This window comes from Tiliqua scincoides, chromosome 1 (assembly GCF_035046505.1).
Source record: "Tiliqua scincoides isolate rTilSci1 chromosome 1, rTilSci1.hap2, whole genome shotgun sequence".
Lineage (NCBI taxonomy): Eukaryota > Metazoa > Chordata > Lepidosauria > Squamata > Scincidae > Tiliqua > Tiliqua scincoides.
In genome coordinates, this window is record NC_089821.1 from 10,874,740 (window position 1) to 10,893,077 (window position 18,338).

An 18,338-nucleotide genomic window follows, 5' to 3' on the forward strand; every position below is an offset into this window, starting at 1 on the left:
AGAATTTACTTACAAGTTCCTCCAGGGCAAAATAATGCAACCGATAACTAGAACTGAAAACTGGAATTCATATTCCAATCAATATACAAATTGTTCCAGACAGCAGTACGAAACTAACTTTGTCATAGCTATCTCTAGTCACTGCTTACCTTCAGTAGGAATAAATGCAAATCTGTAGGCCAATGTTCCATTTGCTTGACTGTTTATGTAAACAGTAAATGTATTACCCTGTTAGCTAATAAGACATCACTTTTAACCTAATTAGTAGAATGTAATACAGGTCCAGCCTATTTATACACAGATTTTTTTATACACAGATTTGACTCAACACAAATGACCACTGCAAATGAGAAGGAATGTGCTGATCCCTGGAGAAGGGGAAAATGCATCCCTTTAAAATCAGTTTAAAAAACTGAACAGTCCTTTAACAACAGCCTTCTTAATGAGCGAGAGAGAGGGCAGCTGGCTGACAATCCATCCATCCTTCTCTCTCCAGCAGACCCATCCCTTCCCCCTGAGCAGTGAAGGAAAGGTGATCATTTTGCACTGGTGAAGGGAGGGGCTGAGTGATGTGCCTTTCTAGGTGCTTGGAGGAGGACTGTTTGATGGATTGTCTTCTTAATGACTCCATCTTAACATCACAAAGGTCAGCAAGGCTGTTTTTAAATCACCAGAGCAAAGAAACATTGTTTTTTAAATTGATCTGCTATAGTGCGTTTTTTTTGCCATCCATGTGAGTGCTTGGAAAGGAAAGGAACGTGAATAATTAGTCTCAACCTGTATTATGGACAAGATGGGCAGCCCAATCCTATTCAAAGTGCTTTGCCAGTAGAAGTAACTGGATCCTGGCGCACGTTTTGCAAAGTTGTCATGCTCGCTGCTGGTGCCGGCAAGCACAATGAGGCAGTGAAGACACATCCAACAGCGACAGGTAAGACAGCAGTAGGGACGAGCGTTGTGAGGAACAGAGGAGTTTCTGAGCAGAAGGTGCACAGAACAAGGAAGGGAGGGGTTAGATTGGTGGCATGACAGCCCAATCCTGACCTGTCTGGTGCAAAAGGCTGCTGCGGTGCCAAAAGCATCAGTACATCATGCAAAATACAACCAAGATGAGCAGAAATAATAATAATAATAATAATAAGCGCAGAGAGAATAAGCATTTAACTCGGGGAGATTTTTTAGCAGGGAAAAAGAAGGAGAGGGCTAAAAGGTCCCACCCCTCCTCCACCTCCTTCCTTTTCCTCTCCCCACTAGCCTTCCACTTCAGACTCCTGCATTTTGTATACAGAGAAAACACTGACACAAACTGCACGGGGCTGTGTGTCATATGTAATTTAGCCCTCAGCTGACGTACACCATGCAAGCCTCTCTCCCATTCCTGTTGTCAGATGAACAGAACACTGAGATCTCTTTCCAAATCTGAAGCTCTTGTAAGTTTCCACACAAGAAAGAATGCCAAATGCACCGCGTAAAAGAGAACACTGTGATCCCAACAGTTGAAAAAAATAATTGAAATAAATATCAAAGCCAGCACAAACGCTTTCTAATAGTATTAAATGAATGTTTTATTCCGTGGGCTTGGTGGTTGTTATTGTTTTTGCTGAGGTTTTGTGAGGCTGCAAGTTTCTAAGCTAAAACTCTGTTTTGTTTCAGGAAAATCCACACATAAAAATCTTAGCTTTACAGAACGTGATAACAGAAATATTTTTACTTTGGTTATAAGTGGTAGAAGTAATTAAAGTTAATCATTCTTGTAGGGCCCAATTTGTGCATGCAATCTGTCATAAGGTTTCATTTGACTCGCAATTGCCACATGAAGCTTTTGCCCATGTGAGCCATTTGTGAGGAACGGCTCCTCTGTGAGGGCCCAATCCTACCTAGCAGCAGCGCCAGTCTTGCATGCACAGTTAAGGAGACGGTTGCTGCAAAAGTGCCCTAAAGCACTTTGCGGCGGCCGGACAGAGGGGAAGCACTGGCGCAGAAGCCAGCGTGGATGGGTGCTGGGCCTCCATGCCAGTCAGAGGAGCTAGTGCTGAGTAAGGGCCCGATCCGATCCAATTTTCCAGTACTGGTGCAACCATGCCAATGAGGTATGCGCTGCATCCTGCATTGGAAGTCACAGAAGGCTCCTCAAGTTAAGAGAACACTTGCTCCCTTACCTCAGGGCTGCGTTATGGCTGCACCAGTGCTCTCACAGGAAGTCACAGAAGGCTCCTCAAGGTAAGGGAACACTTGCTCCCTTACCTCAGGGCTGCGTTATGGCTGCACCAGTGCTGTCACAGGAAGGAAGTCACAGAAGGCTCCTCAAGGTAAGGGAACACTTGCTCCCTTACCTCAGGGCTGTGTTATGGCTGCACCAGTGCTGAAAAGTTGGATAGGACAGGGCCCTAAATCTCTGAACAGTGTGGAGGCATTTCAGGGTGGGGAAAGGGGGAAGAGGGAAGGGAAAAGGCAAAACTGGGTGGTTGAGGGCAGAAAGGAGGGTGGGACAGCAAAGGAGGCCTTCATCAGATCCTAACCCTCCCTCCCAGACCTGAAAGCCCTACACAGGGCTGCTAGGTTCTACAACAAGCTGTTGAGCTGGTCCAGATTTGGGCAGCCCCATTGGACAGACTGGGGGTCAACATGAGGTAAAAAATGTTCCTTTACCTTGAGGAGACTTCACCGACTCCCTGCACACATGGGATACAGCAGCGAGCATTTCAGCACTGCCGTAACGTGGCTCAGGCAGCCCTGTTAGGGTTGGGTTGCCCAGCAATTTCTGTCCTGGACTTCCCCCCCAAATAGGAAAGTTCATGGCTGGAGCTCCCAACTCACAACCACATGAAAAACATATTTCATGTTTTTCCACACACAAAACACTTGTTTTTCACCACAAACACACAAACATGTTTTTCACCACAAACACTTGTCAATGGTGCTGTACATACTGATTTGTTATTCAAACAACAACCACACCACAGATTGTGAATTGTTCCTAAGAACTTGTTTTTTTTTTCATATGGAAGGAAATATTCTTATCCATGCCTATGAATTACTTATTAAGCATTATCTATTTCCCCCGGACGCCAACACTAATTCTGTTTTGCTATTCATGCATGTGTGCATGCATCTCTCCCAAACATATTAATACCCTGACACTCACATTTGAGATGTGTCAATTAGGCGACAGTGTAACGCCTCACCATTAGCTCTCACCAGTTCCTGAAATTTCTCCACAGTGTTATTCAGACTGGAATCTGTTTTAAACATGACCCAGAATTCGGTTATCCAATACCTATTGGGAACAAAAGAAGGCATTTTCATATGTGTTTAAAACCTGAACACCATCAGCTACCACAGACTGAAGTCTGCCCTTCATTTGCCTCTAGAAACAACCTACCTCCAGATTTTCCTTACAGTTCTAGCATCATTTTTTTAAAAAGTGACATCTAAGTATTACAACCAAGGAGTAAAATAATGTGTGAAGATGATGTCACACTGATTGCTTTCCAATCCTCTGGTAAGAAGGTTGTTGTGTATTCCTGCAAACCAGAACTAGGGGACATCCACTAAAATTGAGTGTTGGGAGAGTTAGAACAGACAAAAGAAAATATTTCTTTAGTCAGCGTGTGGTTGGTCTGTGGAACTCCTTGCCACAGGATGTGGTGATGGCGTCTGGCCTGGACACCTTTAAAAGGGGATTGGACAAGTTTCTGGAGGAAAAATCCATTACGGGTTACAAGCCATGATGTGTATGTGCGACCTCCTGATTTTAGAAATGGGCTATGTCAGAATGCCAGATGCAAGGGAGGGCACCAGGATGTCTTGTGTGCTCCCTGGGGCATTTGGTGGGCCTCTATGAGATACAGGAAATTAGACTAGATGGGCCTATGGCCTGATCCAGTGGGGCTGTTCTTATGTTTTTATGCTCTTATGTTCTTAACGGTTCAGCAATTTTCATGTTTCAATTTCATTAAGGCTGCAGTCCTAGTCACACTGTCCTGGGAGTGAACCCCACTAATACAATGGGATTTACTTCTGAATAGATATGCATAGGACTGCATTGTACAAGGCCTAAGGGAACATAAATGAAAATTGCTTTTAGGAACAACTAAAACTTCATCCCCACAAAAAACTGGGCAAAGTTTTACAGATGTGCCGGCTGAAAAAAAACACGCCTGAATTGTAGTTCCAGTGAAGACTGATGTAAAGAGTGTCATCAGCTTCCCCTAATTGTTTCACATTCTGCTGTCATTGAATGAGTCTATTTGCTGGTTTCCTGCACCACCGCAGTATTTAAATAAATTTTTTTTTTTAACTTCACGTGTTCAGCTATTTATTCTTCAATTCCTTCTTGACATGCGGCTTACATTTGGTTTGCTGGAGGGTGTGAACTCCCCACCTTATTCATTGTACACATCTGGGTAAGACTTTTGCTTTATTTTAATGCAGACACATTTCCCTTTTTTAATTTAAATATATGACTGTTTTAGACTTCTTGGGCAACTTTCCACCCACATATAGCGCTGAATTTGCTAGTGTTGTGGCTGCCGTTTCTAAGCAATTTGACAATATTTACAACATGTACATCGTCCTGAGCACTGCTTAATATTAACTCATGAATTCCATGAGTTGGCCAACTCCATGCTAGGGATCATTAAAAAGGGGATTGAGAATAAAACAGATAAAATTATAATGCCATTGTACAAATAGTACGGCCACACGTGGAATATTGTGTACAGTTCTGGTCACCACATCTTAAAAAGGATATAGTGGAACTAGAAAAAGTGCAGAGGGGAGCAACCAAAATGATTATGGGATTGGGGCAGCTCCCTTATGAGGAAAAGCTACAGCATTTAGGGCTCTTCAGTCTAGAACTGGGGTCTCCAAACCCTGGCCTGGGGACCAGATGTGGCCCGCAGAAAGTCTCTATTTGGCCCACGGCCAGCCTCTGATCCCCTGAGAGCCTCTGGCCTAGTTGACCAAACAGAACCAGAGTTGTGCTCGTGTGTGCTTTAGATTGTGAGCCCTTGGGACAGGGAGCCATTTAGTTATTTGATTTTTCTCTGTAAACCGCTTTGTGAACTTTTAGTTGAAAAGCGGTATATAAATACTGTTAATAATAATAATAATAATATTTCCTTGGCTATGTTGGTGCTTGGAGAAATTCTGGAAATTTGAGCCCATTCATTCATTCATTCATTCATTCATTCATTCATTCATTCATTCATCTAAGTTCCATCTCTAACGTATTTATTTAAATTTTATATTTACTTTTTTTTTTACGGCCCTTGACACCTTGCCAGATATTTGATGCGGCCCTTTGGCCGAAAAGTTTAGAGACCCCTGGTCTAGAAAAAAGGCACCAGAGGGGGGACATGATTGAGACATATAAAATTATGCAGGGGATGGATAGGAGGATGATCTTTTCCCTCTCACACAACACCAGAACTGGGGGCATTCATTAAAATTGAGTATCAGGAGGGTTAGAACAGACAAAAGAAAATATTTCTTTACCCAGTGTATAACTAGTTTACGGAACTTAGAAGCCTTTAAAAGGGGATTGGGCAGATTTCTGGAGGAAAACTCCATTACAGGTTACAAGCCATGAAGGGAATAACTAGTGGGCCCAGTGGAATGACCTCCAGAGGCTTCAGGTAAGTAACTGGATGCTGGATCAGCATCCATGGTTTTTGTATCTTCAGGGGTTCCAGGAACTAAACCCCTGTGGATGCCGCCAACCTGTACTTGGTCTCTATTTTCATGACCCAAGTTTCTACTTACGAAAAGCGTAATCCATACACGACTACGTAGAATTAAGGCTCACTGTGTTCAATGGGGCCTATTCCCAGGAAAGTGTACATAGGATTGCAGCCTTACAGCCCAATCCTGGGCTCAGTGCCGCGGCTTCGTGCCACCGTGCACTGTTGCAAACATGCCGTAAGGCACGTTTGCGAGCCTCACCCCCAGGCTACCGCCCATGCTAGCCCAGCATTGGCCGATAATGGGCTAGTACGGGGCGGGCGCCCAGCCTCCATGGCTGGGCAATCTCCTGGACCGCCAAGCCATGGTGTAGTAAGCGGGGCAGAGAGGGGGCGGGGAGGGGGTGTTCCAGGGGGGAGGCTGGCGGGGGGCAGAGAGAGGGCAGGGGGAGGTGTGATGGGAAGGCGGGGGCAGGCAGGAGGAGCTCCATTCCATGGAGCTCCATTCCACCAGACCCAAGGCGCTCGTGGAAGGCTCGGTGCCATACACGAGCGCCTTTACTTTACTGCCGAACTTTTGGTCGGCGGTAAAGTGAGTAGCCCTATTGCGGGGCTGCTTACCTTACCCAGGAGAAGGGGACGAAACACCCCTTCTCTCAAACTGCCGTTCGCGGTAGCCCGGGGCATGCATGATCCAGCAACAGCCGTTCTTGGTGCCGCCGAGGCTGGGCGCCCCAGGCAGCCCAGGATTGGTTTGTTAGGTGATGTGAAGGCCCCTCTTATGATTTTGAATTTTTGCTGCCCTTCTAATTTCAAACTTGCATTACAAGTCAACATCCAATGTTCAGGGCTAGAGAGAGGAAGTATACGTCGCAGTTGACACAGTATTTACAACCACAAGTGTGAGCAGGGAGGGTTGGGGAGGTGGAGAGAGAAGAGAGCGACATTTTCCTAGCAAGAAAATACAGCTATTCACACCTTGGGGGAAAAAATTCAGTTTCCTTCCAACAGAAGTGTCATATGAAAAACACTGTCTGGATCTGCCAAAATTACTATGAGGCAACTAATTTATTGCTCTAAAAATAATTATAGGTGTGCCCCCATTCTGGAAGCCCCATGGTTAAGTGAAACTGTGCATACAGGTGAATGCCGCCTCTCCAACCTCTGGAGGCGAGGGGAGCAGAGGTCTCCTAGCCTCTGGAGGGTCATCTCCCAGCAGAGGCCATGTCCATCTGTCTAAGGCCTCTGCTGAGCTCAGACTTACAGTAGAAAAAAAGTCACTTCAACTTTGGGGGGGGGGAATGGAAGTAACATTTTTCTATTGTAAAGCTTACTCTGATCCCAGCAGAGGCCGCAGACGGACATGCGTAGCCTCTGCTGGGCTCACATGACCCTCTGGAGGTGAGGGGAACATGTATTGGAACCACGGAAGATCTGGCGAGGGGATAGAGTGTGGTGTCTGCAGTGGCCCCTTTAAGGGTTAAGGCCCGGCCTTTCTGCAAGAGATGTGCTGCACAGCTGCAGCCACTAGAGACAAGGAGATCCCTCAGGATATAAGGAGCACCTGAGATAGAAAGGATTGTGGGTTGTAGGAGGAGTGAATGTTTGAAGGAGACAAGACTAGACGAGACTAACTGGCATCTGACCTTGGACTGTGACCTGGCATATCGTTTCTGGACTCTGATTTGGCACTTTGCATTGACTAACTGGCTTACCTGGACTTTGACCTTGGACTGTGACCCGGCATATTGACTTTGGACTGTGATTTGGCAATCTGCATTTATTGGACTGGGACCTGACTCTGACGTGTGCTTACTGCCCTGGTGAGTTAACAAAGGGAAACTAACCAGCCTTAAGCGGGCACGATACCCAGTGGGGAGGAGCTGTGACACAACAGAACACAGCTCCCCTTGCCTCCAGAGGGGGAGAGCACTGGGGGTCCCCGCAGACCTGGTCTACGGATAAGTGAATCAGCGGATACAAAATCTGTGGACTGCGGTCCCCCTGCATATTGACGGACTCAAAAATGTCAATGTTCGATATTTGCACAACAATATTTTTTGTTTTATTTAAAACAAAATATTTATTTATTTTGCATTTTATTTAAAAAGTCACCCACTAAAAACAGAAAGTGTCTTACCTTACAAGGTAACAGATTTTATGGCAAAGCAAAGAAGACCTATTTTCCAAAGCATCCAGGTATGTAGGCAACTGCTAAGGAAAGTGTGTCAAAAGACTGGAGAAAATAAGGAAGTTCATACACTCTCATCTGAAAACCCTAATATTTGGAATAAAGAGTTTAACTTAAAAAACAACTTATTGGACTAAATCTATTTCTAAGAACATAAGAACATAAGAACAGCCCCACTGGATCAGGCCATAGGCCCATCTAGTCCAGCTTCCTGTATCTCACAGCGGCCCACCAAATGCCCCAGGGAGCACACCAGATAACAAGAGACCTCATCCTGGTGCCCTGAAAACTAGAAAGAAGAGTTTCATACTAGAGAAGTATTTTTGAAGTAAGAATTTCATGCTAAAGAAGCAAAACTAGGAGGTATTCTGGATATTACAATGTGCAAAACGAAATACAGAATGAATGCACATACCCAATGAACATGCTTTGTAAGGTATTAAATACAGGAAGCATTCTCTGGGGTTTATGACTAGTCATTATTTGAATGATCAGATAGGGAGTGACATCCAGGAATTTATATCTTTGTGTAAACAAGGCAAGTCAGCACAAATTATTACAGTCTTATGCATGCATTTAAAGAGGCATAATAAAAGTATTTTAAAATACAGTGGTGCCTCGCAAGACGAAATTAATTCGTTCCACAAGTCATTTCGTATTGCGAAAATTTCGTCTTGCGAAGCGCGGTTTCCCATAGGAATGCATTGAAATTTAATTAATGTGTTCCTATGGGCAAAAAAAGTCAGAAAAAGTCAAATTTGGTTTACAAAGTGTTTATTAAGTGCTCTTTAAAGGCATACATACTGTACAGAGGATTTCAAAAATTTCAAGCACAAAATTTCAACTTTTTAATTTTAAAAATTTGTCTGGCGAAGCACGGCCATAGAAAAAATTCGTCTTGCGAAGCACAGCATAGAAAAATTCGTCTTACGAGTCAACAGAAAAAATCGCAAAAACGCTTTCGTCTTGCGAGTTTTTCGGTGTGCGAGGCATTCGTCTTGCGAGGCACCACTGTACTCCTACAGTAATAGTTCCCAAACTGGTGAGTCGCAATTCAGCAGCCAGGGAAGCACTCGTCCCTGGTCTCTTAAGGAGTATTATTCCACCCTTAAGGGGTGGAATGGGGAGATGCCAGTGATGTGATCCCCAGTTTCACACTGCTGCCAGAAGGCTTTTTTTCCTTACCTAAGCAAGCACCAGCCTCTTGAGGGCGCAGGGGGCCCTGCTGACAATTCTGCAGGGTTCCCCAAACCTCTAAAAAGCTAAAAATTGTGATTGGAAACCACTTCCAGTTTCGCGATAGCAAACCAAAAGTGATTTCCAATCACAATTTTTAGCTTTTCAGAGGCTTAAGGAGCCCTGAGGAGGAGTCCACAGGCTCTCCATGCCTCCCCGGAGGCCACACTTACTTCTGTAAGTAAAAAAAAATATATAACTTCTGTCCCCGGCAGCAGCATGATCCTGGGGGTTGCATCGCTTCCATCGCCCCATCCCCACAAAGACTTACTGCAGTCCCAAAGTCCAAGTAGGACTTTGGGAATTGCTGCTCTAAAACTTCCTCTAACACCTTCCAGTGTAATTCATCAATCTCCTGAAATTCACATTTTGTTGTATTCAGTCCTCACCTGCTTACAAACATTGCAATATCTGCAAATGTTGAAGACAGTTTGAGTCAAGTTTTTTAGAAGTATAAAAATATTTTTGATTATTACACAAGGTGGCCAGACATATGAAAGGCAACCTTCAGTCTCGAAAGACTATGGTATCGCGCTCTGAATGGTGGTTCTGGAACAGCGTCTAGTGTGGCTGAAAAGTCCAATTCGGGAGTGACAATCCCTTCCACACCGGGAGCAAGTGCAGTCTGTCCCTGGTCTGTCTCCCTGGCTATGGGCCTTCCTTCTTTGCCTCTTAGCCTCAGACTGTTGGCAAAGTGTCTCTTCAAACTGGGAAAGGCCATGCTGCACAGCCTGCTTCCAAGCGGGCTGCTCAGAGGCCAGGGTTTCCCACTTGTTGAGGTCCACTCCTAAGGCCTTCAGATCCCTCTTGCAGATGTCCTTGTATCGCAGTTGTGGTCTACCTGTAGGGCGCTTTCCTTGCACAAGTTCTCCATAGAGGAGATCCTTTGGGATCCGGCCATCATCCATTCTCACGACATGACCGAGCCAACGCAGAGATATGGCCAGACATAAAATACAAATTCCAAACTTTGTAGTCCTGCTGGGACATTACTATTTCTCCTCCACCTCTACATTAGAGAGGTCCGTACTGGACCTCAAACCTGTGTGCTTCATCACCCACTTTGTTCACCACAGATAGGAAATAAGTGACGAAATCCTGTTACAATTATCTGTAAGAGTTCCCAGTTTGGCTGATAACTTCTACAGATGCTGAAGAAATTGGGTTGGGGAGAAGGAACAGACAGAAGACCTGCTACGCAGAAAACCACTCCCCATCTCTCCGGACACATGAAAGAAAATGGGTAACATCTAAACAGACAGATACCTTGATGCAAATAACTCACATTTTTAAAAGTCAAGTTTGATTTGAAAGGCAGAATAGCAAAAGAGTCGGTTGTCAATTTAAAATGGTACATGAGAAGAAAAATGATGGAACGAGTTCTTTAAATATAAACTTTTTGAAGAAAGGGGAACAAAAAGGTTATCAAGTGGAAAATTTAATTGAGTTAAATGAAAGTGACAGCAAGGAGTTGGGGAAACTTTGTAAACAGGAATCAGAACCTTCCATTCTGAAACGGATAAGCTTGCTTGATAAAGCCCTATGGGGATAAACCTGCAAACAAAAATTAAATTACCATAACAGCATCATAACTAGCTAGCTGAAAACAACGGTTATTACTTAGTTAATGACCCTCAGATAAAAATCATATATTGGAAGCTTCCAATCCAATTTCCACCCACTAGAAATATTTAGATATTTGGCTATGCCCTTTCCCAAAATGTTTCGGCCAAGTTGTTGCATTATGCATTCACTGTCAATGTTTAAAAGGATATAGAGCAATTAATTTTTGCAGCATCTCAGTGGAGGAGATGATAAGTCGATGCATGGTCAGAGTTGCCTTCAGGAGCTGATCATTTTTACATAGGTTTCCTTCTGAATCTGAAAATATTAAACAAACCATTATTATTAGGAACATTATTTTTTTAAAAATCTATGTTGGCATACACCATGCAAGGTTTTCTAGCTTCCCATTAAGACTGCTCATAGCCCTTTGTAACAGGATGCCTTGTTGACTGGGAGATAGACTGACCTAGCAAAGTATTACTGGGGCAGAGGCAGTGCACCTGGGTGGAGGCTCCATGACCAGTAGTGTAGCCACAGGGGGTTCAGTAAGTCTTGCAGGCACCGCAACACGCTGTGTAAGTGGCCACTCCCACTTGCTGTCGGAGCCATTCTCGGCAGTGATGGCATTGCTGAGTGGGAGGGGGCACTTACACTGTGTGTTGTGGCACCTGCAAGCAGAGGCATCGCTAGAAGGGGGCTTGCCTCCGTTTCCCCCACCCCCACCCACATGGCTCCAAAGGGAAAGGGATGAGCCGCTTGCACGCTGCAGGGAGGCTCTCTGCAAAACTTAGTGCACTGCACTCTAGCGACACCTCTGCCTGCAAGACTTAACATGCCACCCCCTGTAGCTACACTACTGTCCGTGACACCAGTTGACTCAAGAGCCCACACTTATCAAGGGCCAGCCAACAGTGTCCTGAGACTTCCTAGAACGGACGTGTCAAACATAAGGCCCATGGACCAAATGCAGCACCTGAAAGCAATTTATCCAGCCCCCATTATAACTGGACTCTCCCAGCTTGATAATTAGGCTCTCTCATACCTTGAAAAGATGAACAAGATTTGCACATTTCTTTTCAGTCGTTTGCAGCTAATGAGTTTCTGTGTGAGAACAAAGTGCTTACTTCTTGCCATCATCTGCTTAATGCTGTCACTTTCTGCTTAATGATGACATTTCTGGCCCTCAGCAGGCACCATGAAGGCCAACTTCGGCCCCTCAGTATGAAACGTGTTTGACATCCCTGCTCTAGAGAGATAGCCAGATTTCATAATGTATCAGCTTGAGGGGGGAGGGAACTAGCAGATGTCTGTGTCGTGTACAGAACTACATAACAGGGAAATGATCGGAAGGAAAAAGGTTAGATCAACAGAGAGTTTCATGCAGGGAGAGAATAAACTTTTCCTCCTCCTCCCCTGAAGCTCAAGTACTCAATCTCAAGTATTCCAGTCAAGATCAAGAAAGATGTCCCATCCACGCCCCTCTTTCTGGTTTTTGGTTGATGGTCTTTTTGCAAAGCTCCCCACCCAAGCTTTGCACCCAAGATTTTACAAGGAGGTACATGCCATTACTTTTCATCTTTAACACATTCTCTTCCACCAAAGGATTGGGGGTCCCCCTACTGGAGGGGTACAGCATGACCAGTGGTATCATCTAGGTTTGCATCACCCGGTACGGGAGGCCAGTACATCACTCCCACGACGGAACTCCTCCTGTGCAGTGGACGGAACAATGCCCTGGGCAGTGGTGATATAATGTTGCCCCGCCACCCCCACTGATTTTTTGGCTATAACTTTTGATAGAATAGAGATATTTTAAAGGGGGTTGCGTCATTGCATTCTGCATGAAATTATACATCAGAAGATATATGTGTATTGGCAACCTTCAGTCTCGAAAGACTATGGTATCGCGCTCTGAAAGGTGGTTCTGGCACAGCGTCTAGTGTGGCTGAAAAGGCCAATCCGGGAGTGACAATCCCTTCCACACCAGGAGCAAGTGCAGTCTGTCCCTGGTCTGTCTCCCTGGCTATGGGCCTTCCTTCTTTGCCTCTTAGCCTCAGACTGTTGGCAAAGTGTCTCTTCAAACTGGGAAAGGCCATGCTGCACAGCCTGCCTCCAAGCGGGCCGCTCAGAGGCCAGGGTTTCCCACTTGTTGAGGTCCATCCCTAAGGCCTTCAGATCCCTCTTGCAGATGTCCTTGTATCGCAGCTGTGGTCTACCTGTAGGGCGCTTTCCTTGCACGAGTTCTCCATAGAGGAGATCCTTTGGGATCCGGCCATCATCCATTCTCACGACATGACCAAGCCAACGCAGGCGTCTCTGTTTCAGCAGCGAATACATGCTAGGGATTCCAGCACGTTCCAGGACTGTGTTGTTTGGAACTTTGTCCTGCCAGGTGATGCCGAGGATGCGTCGGAGGCAGCGCATGTGGAAAGCGCTCAGTTTCCTCTCCTGTTGTGGGCGAAGAGTCCATGACTCGCTGCAGTACAGAAGTGTACTCAGGACGCAAGCTCTGTAGACCTGGATCTTGGTATGTTCCGTCAGCTTCTTGTTGGACCAGACTCTCTTTGTGAGTCTGGAAAACGTGGTAGCTGCTTTACCGATGCGCCTGTTTAGCTCGGCATCGAGAGAATGAGTGTCGGAGATCGTTGAGCCAAGGTACACAAAGTCATGGACAACCTCCAGTTCATGCTCAGAGATTGTAATGCAGGGAGGTGAGTCCACATCCTGAACCATGACCTGTGTTTTCTTCAGGCTGATTGTCAGTCCAAAATCTTGGCAGGCCTTGCTAAAACGATCCATGAGCTGCTGGAGATCTTTGGCAGAGTGGGTAGTGACAGCTGCATCGTCGGCAAAGAGGAAGTCACGCAGACATTTCAGCTGGACTTTGGATTTTGCTCTCAGTCTGGAGAGGTTGAAGAGCTTTCCGTCTGATCTGGTCCGGAGATAGATGCCTTCTGTTGCAGTTCCAAAGGCCTGCTTCAGCAGGACAGCGAAGAAAATCCCAAACAAGGTTGGTGCAAGAACACAGCCCTGCTTCACTCCGCTTCGGATGTCAAAAGGGTCTGATGTGGAGCCATCGAAGACAACAGTGCCCTTCATGTCCTTGTGGAAAGATCTGATGATGCTGAGGAGCCTGGGTGGACATCCAATCTTGGGGAGAATCTTGAAGAGGCCGTCTCTGCTGACCAGGTCGAAAGCCTTTGTGAGATCTATGAAGGCTATAAAGAGTGGCTGTCGTTGTTCCCTGCATTTCTCCTGCAGTTGTCTAAGGGAGAATACCATATCAGTGGTGGACCTGTTGGCTCGGAATCCACACTGCGATTCTGGATAGACGCTCTCTGCAAGTACCTGGAGCCTCTTTAGTACAACTCGGGCAAACAGCTTTCCTACAACGCTAAGGAGAGAGATGCCGCGGTAGTTGTTGCAGTCACCCCTGTCACCTTTGTTCTTGTACAGCGTGATGATGTTTGCATCCCTCATGTCTTGAGGTACTCCACCTTCTCTCCAGCAGAGACAGAGGATTTCATGCAGCTCAGTGACGATGATCTCTTTGCAGCATTTTAGGACTTCAGCAGGGATGCTGTCTTTTCCAGGTGCCTTGCCAAAGGCAAGGGAGTCCAGGGCCACGTGAAGTTCTTCTAGGGTTGGTTCACTGTCAAGCTCTTCCAGCACAGGCAGGCACTCAATGTTGTTCAGTGCTTCTTCGGTGACTACATTTTCTCTGGAATATAGCTCAGAGTAGTGCTGCACCCAGCGTTCCATCTGCTGCGCCCGATTCTGGATGACCTCGCCTGTGGCAGACTTCAGAGGGGCAATTTTCTTCTGTGTTGGACCTAGGGCCTGCTTGATACCATCATACATCCCCTTGATGTTGCCCGTGTCAGCTGCTATCTGTATCTCGGAACAGAGCTGGAGCCAGTAGTCGTTAGCACATCTCCTGGCAGTCTGTTGGACTTTGCTGCGAGCAGTTCGGAGGACCTGCAGGTTGCGCTCACTGGGACAGACCTTGTATGCTGCTTGAGCTCTCCTCTTTTCCTCAATGACTGGTGTCAACTCCTCAGAGTGGGCTTCAAACCAGTCTGCCGCCTTGTTGGTCTTCTTGCCGAATATGGACAAGGCGGTGTTGTAAACGGTATTCTTGAAATGTTCCCATCTGTTGGATGCGTTTGCGTCGGCCGGGCCTGGAAGAGATTCCTCAAGCGCTTGTGCAAATTCCTCCACTTTTCTCTGATCCCGGGTCTTGCTGGTATCAATGCGAGGTCTTCCTTCCTTTTTCGTGTGATACAGTCGCTTTGTTTGCAGTTTCACTCTGCTGCACACCAGGGAGTGGTCAGTGTCGCAGGCAGCACCATGATAACTGCGTGTGATCTTGATGCTGGGAAGGCTGGAGCGTCTGGTGAGGATCAGGTCGAGCTGGTGCCAGTGCTTTGATCTTGGATGTCTCCAAGAGACTCTATGTTGGGGCTTTGTGTTGAAGAATGTGTTGCTGACACAGAGACCGTGATGACAGCAAAACTCTAGCAGGCGTTGGCCATTTTCGTTCATCCTCCCAGTGCCAAACTGACCTAAGCAAGTGGGCCATGAACTGTTATCAGCACCAACTCTAGCATTGAAATCGCCGAGGATGAACAATGGCTCTTTTACAGGGATTTTCTTGACAGTGGTGGCCAGGTCATCATAGAATTTGTCTTTGGCTTCTGCTGGAGACGACAGAGTCGGTGCATAAGCACTGATGAGAGTGATAGGTCCTGCTGATGACTGGAGCTGCAGGGACAAAATTCTTTCACTTCCCACAGTAGGTGGGATGATGGATTTCAGCAGGGTATTTCTGACCGCAAAGCCAACGCCACAGAAGATATATAACATGATGGTATTATTCAAAAATACCAAGATTTAAGAAATTTTTGCCAGTAGTGCTGTCACCCCGCATGCGCAGTACCCCACCCGCACCCCCACACTTCCCTAGTGATGCCACTGAGCATGACAGTTCCTCCACAACAAAGCAGGTGCTTAAAGCACGGTGACAGTAAGCAGAAACCAGTTCACTTTACTGCATCACGCAGCTGTTACTCGGCATCTGAGCTAGACTGTTTAAAGTTAACGCTGCCACTCAGTCATAGAAGGAAGTAAATCCAAGAGTAGGACTGGACGAATAATCTAACCTAAATGCATAACATGGTCTCTTCCCCGTCTTTTTTCATTCTAATGAAGGCACTTTTAAGAAGTTGGCAGCCTGATCTGGAGCCTGGGCAGCACTCCTGCACCACCCAGGAAACTGCCATTGCAAAAGTGCCATAGGTACTTAGCCAACCCCAGTGAGCCCACAGAGCAGGAGGAGAGGCCAGTGTCAGTCAGTGCTTTACCTCTGCACTGCCTAGATGACCAGAAGGAGCACAGAGTGGTAAGATTCCCCACTGGGTGGTAGGAGGCTTTTCAGGGTGGCAGGAGGACGGAAGGAAGACAAGGAGGAGGCAGAACAGGGCGAAGGGAGGGCAGAATAAGGGGAGAATCGGGCTGGGGGCAAGAACAGTGGCAGAGGCTGCCACTGCATCCTATACACACACACACCCCGCACACTCCATACTCCACACAGTGGAGATCAACGTGAGTCTCCTTGATTCTGTGCATGCTAAATAGCGAGCACAGCTCTGAGTAGACCCACTGGGGCTGCCAGGGCTTGACAGAGGGGAAGGGAACCACCGCATCCTTACCCTGAGGACACCTTGGACAGCTTCCCTGGCCTCGTGGGATACAGCAGTGGCCATTTCTGCATCAGTGCTCCTCTGGGCACTGGGAGCTTAGAATTGGGTCCGAACACTTATACTGCTTTCTGCTGGCCTGGCAGGTACTACCTTATAATAAACACACTGAAACCTGAACTTTGCAAGTGCTGATAACCTCTTGCAACTTTGTGGCTTGTGGCCAAAGACTGAAGTTTCACACAACTGCTAAGGCAGACTGGTTGTTTGAATATAAAATTTCCAACAGACAGGTTAAGCACATTCTCTAAAAGGTTGTGTGATAGACAGGGCAATGTCCTGCCTGTCCGGAATGTTTAAATCAGGGATGTCCAAAGTTTTTGGCAGGAGGGCCACATTGTCTCTCAGACACTGTGTCGGGGGCAGGGGAAAAAAGAAATTAATTTAAATTTAAAATTTGAATAAATTTGCATAAGTTTGCATAAATGAATATATTAAAGATGAACTTATATGAATGAATGAAGGTCTTGCAATAGCTCAAGGCCTATAAAAGGCCTTGCACAAAGCAAGGCTGGCCTTTCCTCTGCTGCAGCTACTGCATCACATACGTGAAACAACAAGCAGTGGAGGGAGCCCTCATCCCACAGCTCACGCGAGAGGTCAAACAGTCTCCCTCAAGCTGAGAGCAGTTGCATCGGGCCAGTGTGGGCTCCAACAAATCTCCGGAGGGCCAGAGGCTCATTGGAGTCTGGGGGCTCCCTGAGGGCCGCATTGAGAGGCCTCAAGGGCCGCAAGTGGCCCCAGGGCCAGGGTTTCGGCACCCCTGGTTTAAATCAATCACCTTCCCCCCAGGGATGGAATTTACAGGGCTTGAGAGCAGCCAATCAGCTAATTGCATTTGAAGATCTGAGTTGGGGGGGGGGGAGCAGGAGAAAAAGGGGGAATTGGATTAAATTTTATAGAGAGAGGGTTGTTGGCATTTAGTGGGAGTGGGAGAGTCTTAGGTTGAAGCCATGTGAAAATTGGAGTTAGGGAGACTCATAGTTGTCAGAGACAACTTGGGCTGGTCCTTCCCTACATATAAATGCACACTAGTATGGGAGTGATTTTTGGTGAAGAAAATCACACCCAGGAAAACCATCTATCTGGGTGATAGCAACGTGAGGGGCAGGCTAAGGTCTTGCCAGATTCGTACCCTAAAGGTCGTTGTAGCAACTAATACTGATAGCTTTGGTACAATAGGAAGTCCTACGTATCAAGCAAAAGTAAAAGCTCTGGAATGCACGTTTTGGACTGATAAATCTCTAACTACTTCAACAATTAGACTGCAACTAGATAAGCCAGAGCTGTTAGTGCCCAGCAAGAAGCTGCGAGACTGAAACGTTGTATTAAGTTCAAATAACAGAAATCAAATACATCATCTACTCCCTCTTCCAGGGAAACAATAAACTATGTGTTTTTATTTTTCTAAAGCTGGCTTCCTGTGTACTTCTCAGGGAAGTGCTGTGTTCTTACACACAGTGCACAACCTCAGTGTTTCACTGCCTTGAGAACTCATGGTTAGAACCATCAAAGCCATGTTGGGTAACAACAGGGATATGCTACCACACACATCTTCGGAGTTAACACACTCATTCGAGATAACCCATTACAGTAGCATTTAAACTCTGTTTAGATGCATTGGCAGCCATATCTGCAGAGGGGATGGTGTGGTAAATACTTCAGGTGCCACAACGCACTGTGTAAGCGCCCCTCCCACTTGCTCCCAGAGCCATTCTGGGCAGCAATGCTAATGGAGCAGGAAACTCAAACTTAACTACCAGGCACACAAGATAAAACTCAAGACAAAACTCAAGATAAGCTAATTAAAGGTCTGCTGAAACTACCAGGTTTTTGACAAGCGCCCAAAGTCAGACTGCCCAAAGATAAGTGGATATCCCATGGAGGGAGTTCCACATCCTA

The 18,338-nt window shown here is 46.3% G+C and overlaps 1 protein-coding gene across 1 annotated transcript in view; it reads right to left on the minus strand.

Moving 5' to 3' along the window:
* RASGRP1 (RAS guanyl releasing protein 1) overlaps positions 1 to 18,338 on the minus strand; it is a 58,309-nt gene that overhangs the window by 23,063 nt on the left and 16,908 nt on the right. The window contains exons 2-4 of the mRNA XM_066612288.1: positions 10,887 to 10,992; positions 7,825 to 7,887; positions 3,146 to 3,277 (exon numbers count right to left, since the gene is read on the minus strand). Coding sequence (XP_066468385.1) covers positions 3,146 to 3,277; positions 7,825 to 7,887; positions 10,887 to 10,992 — 301 coding nt within the window. The remainder of the gene's footprint in view (positions 1 to 3,145; positions 3,278 to 7,824; positions 7,888 to 10,886; positions 10,993 to 18,338) is intronic.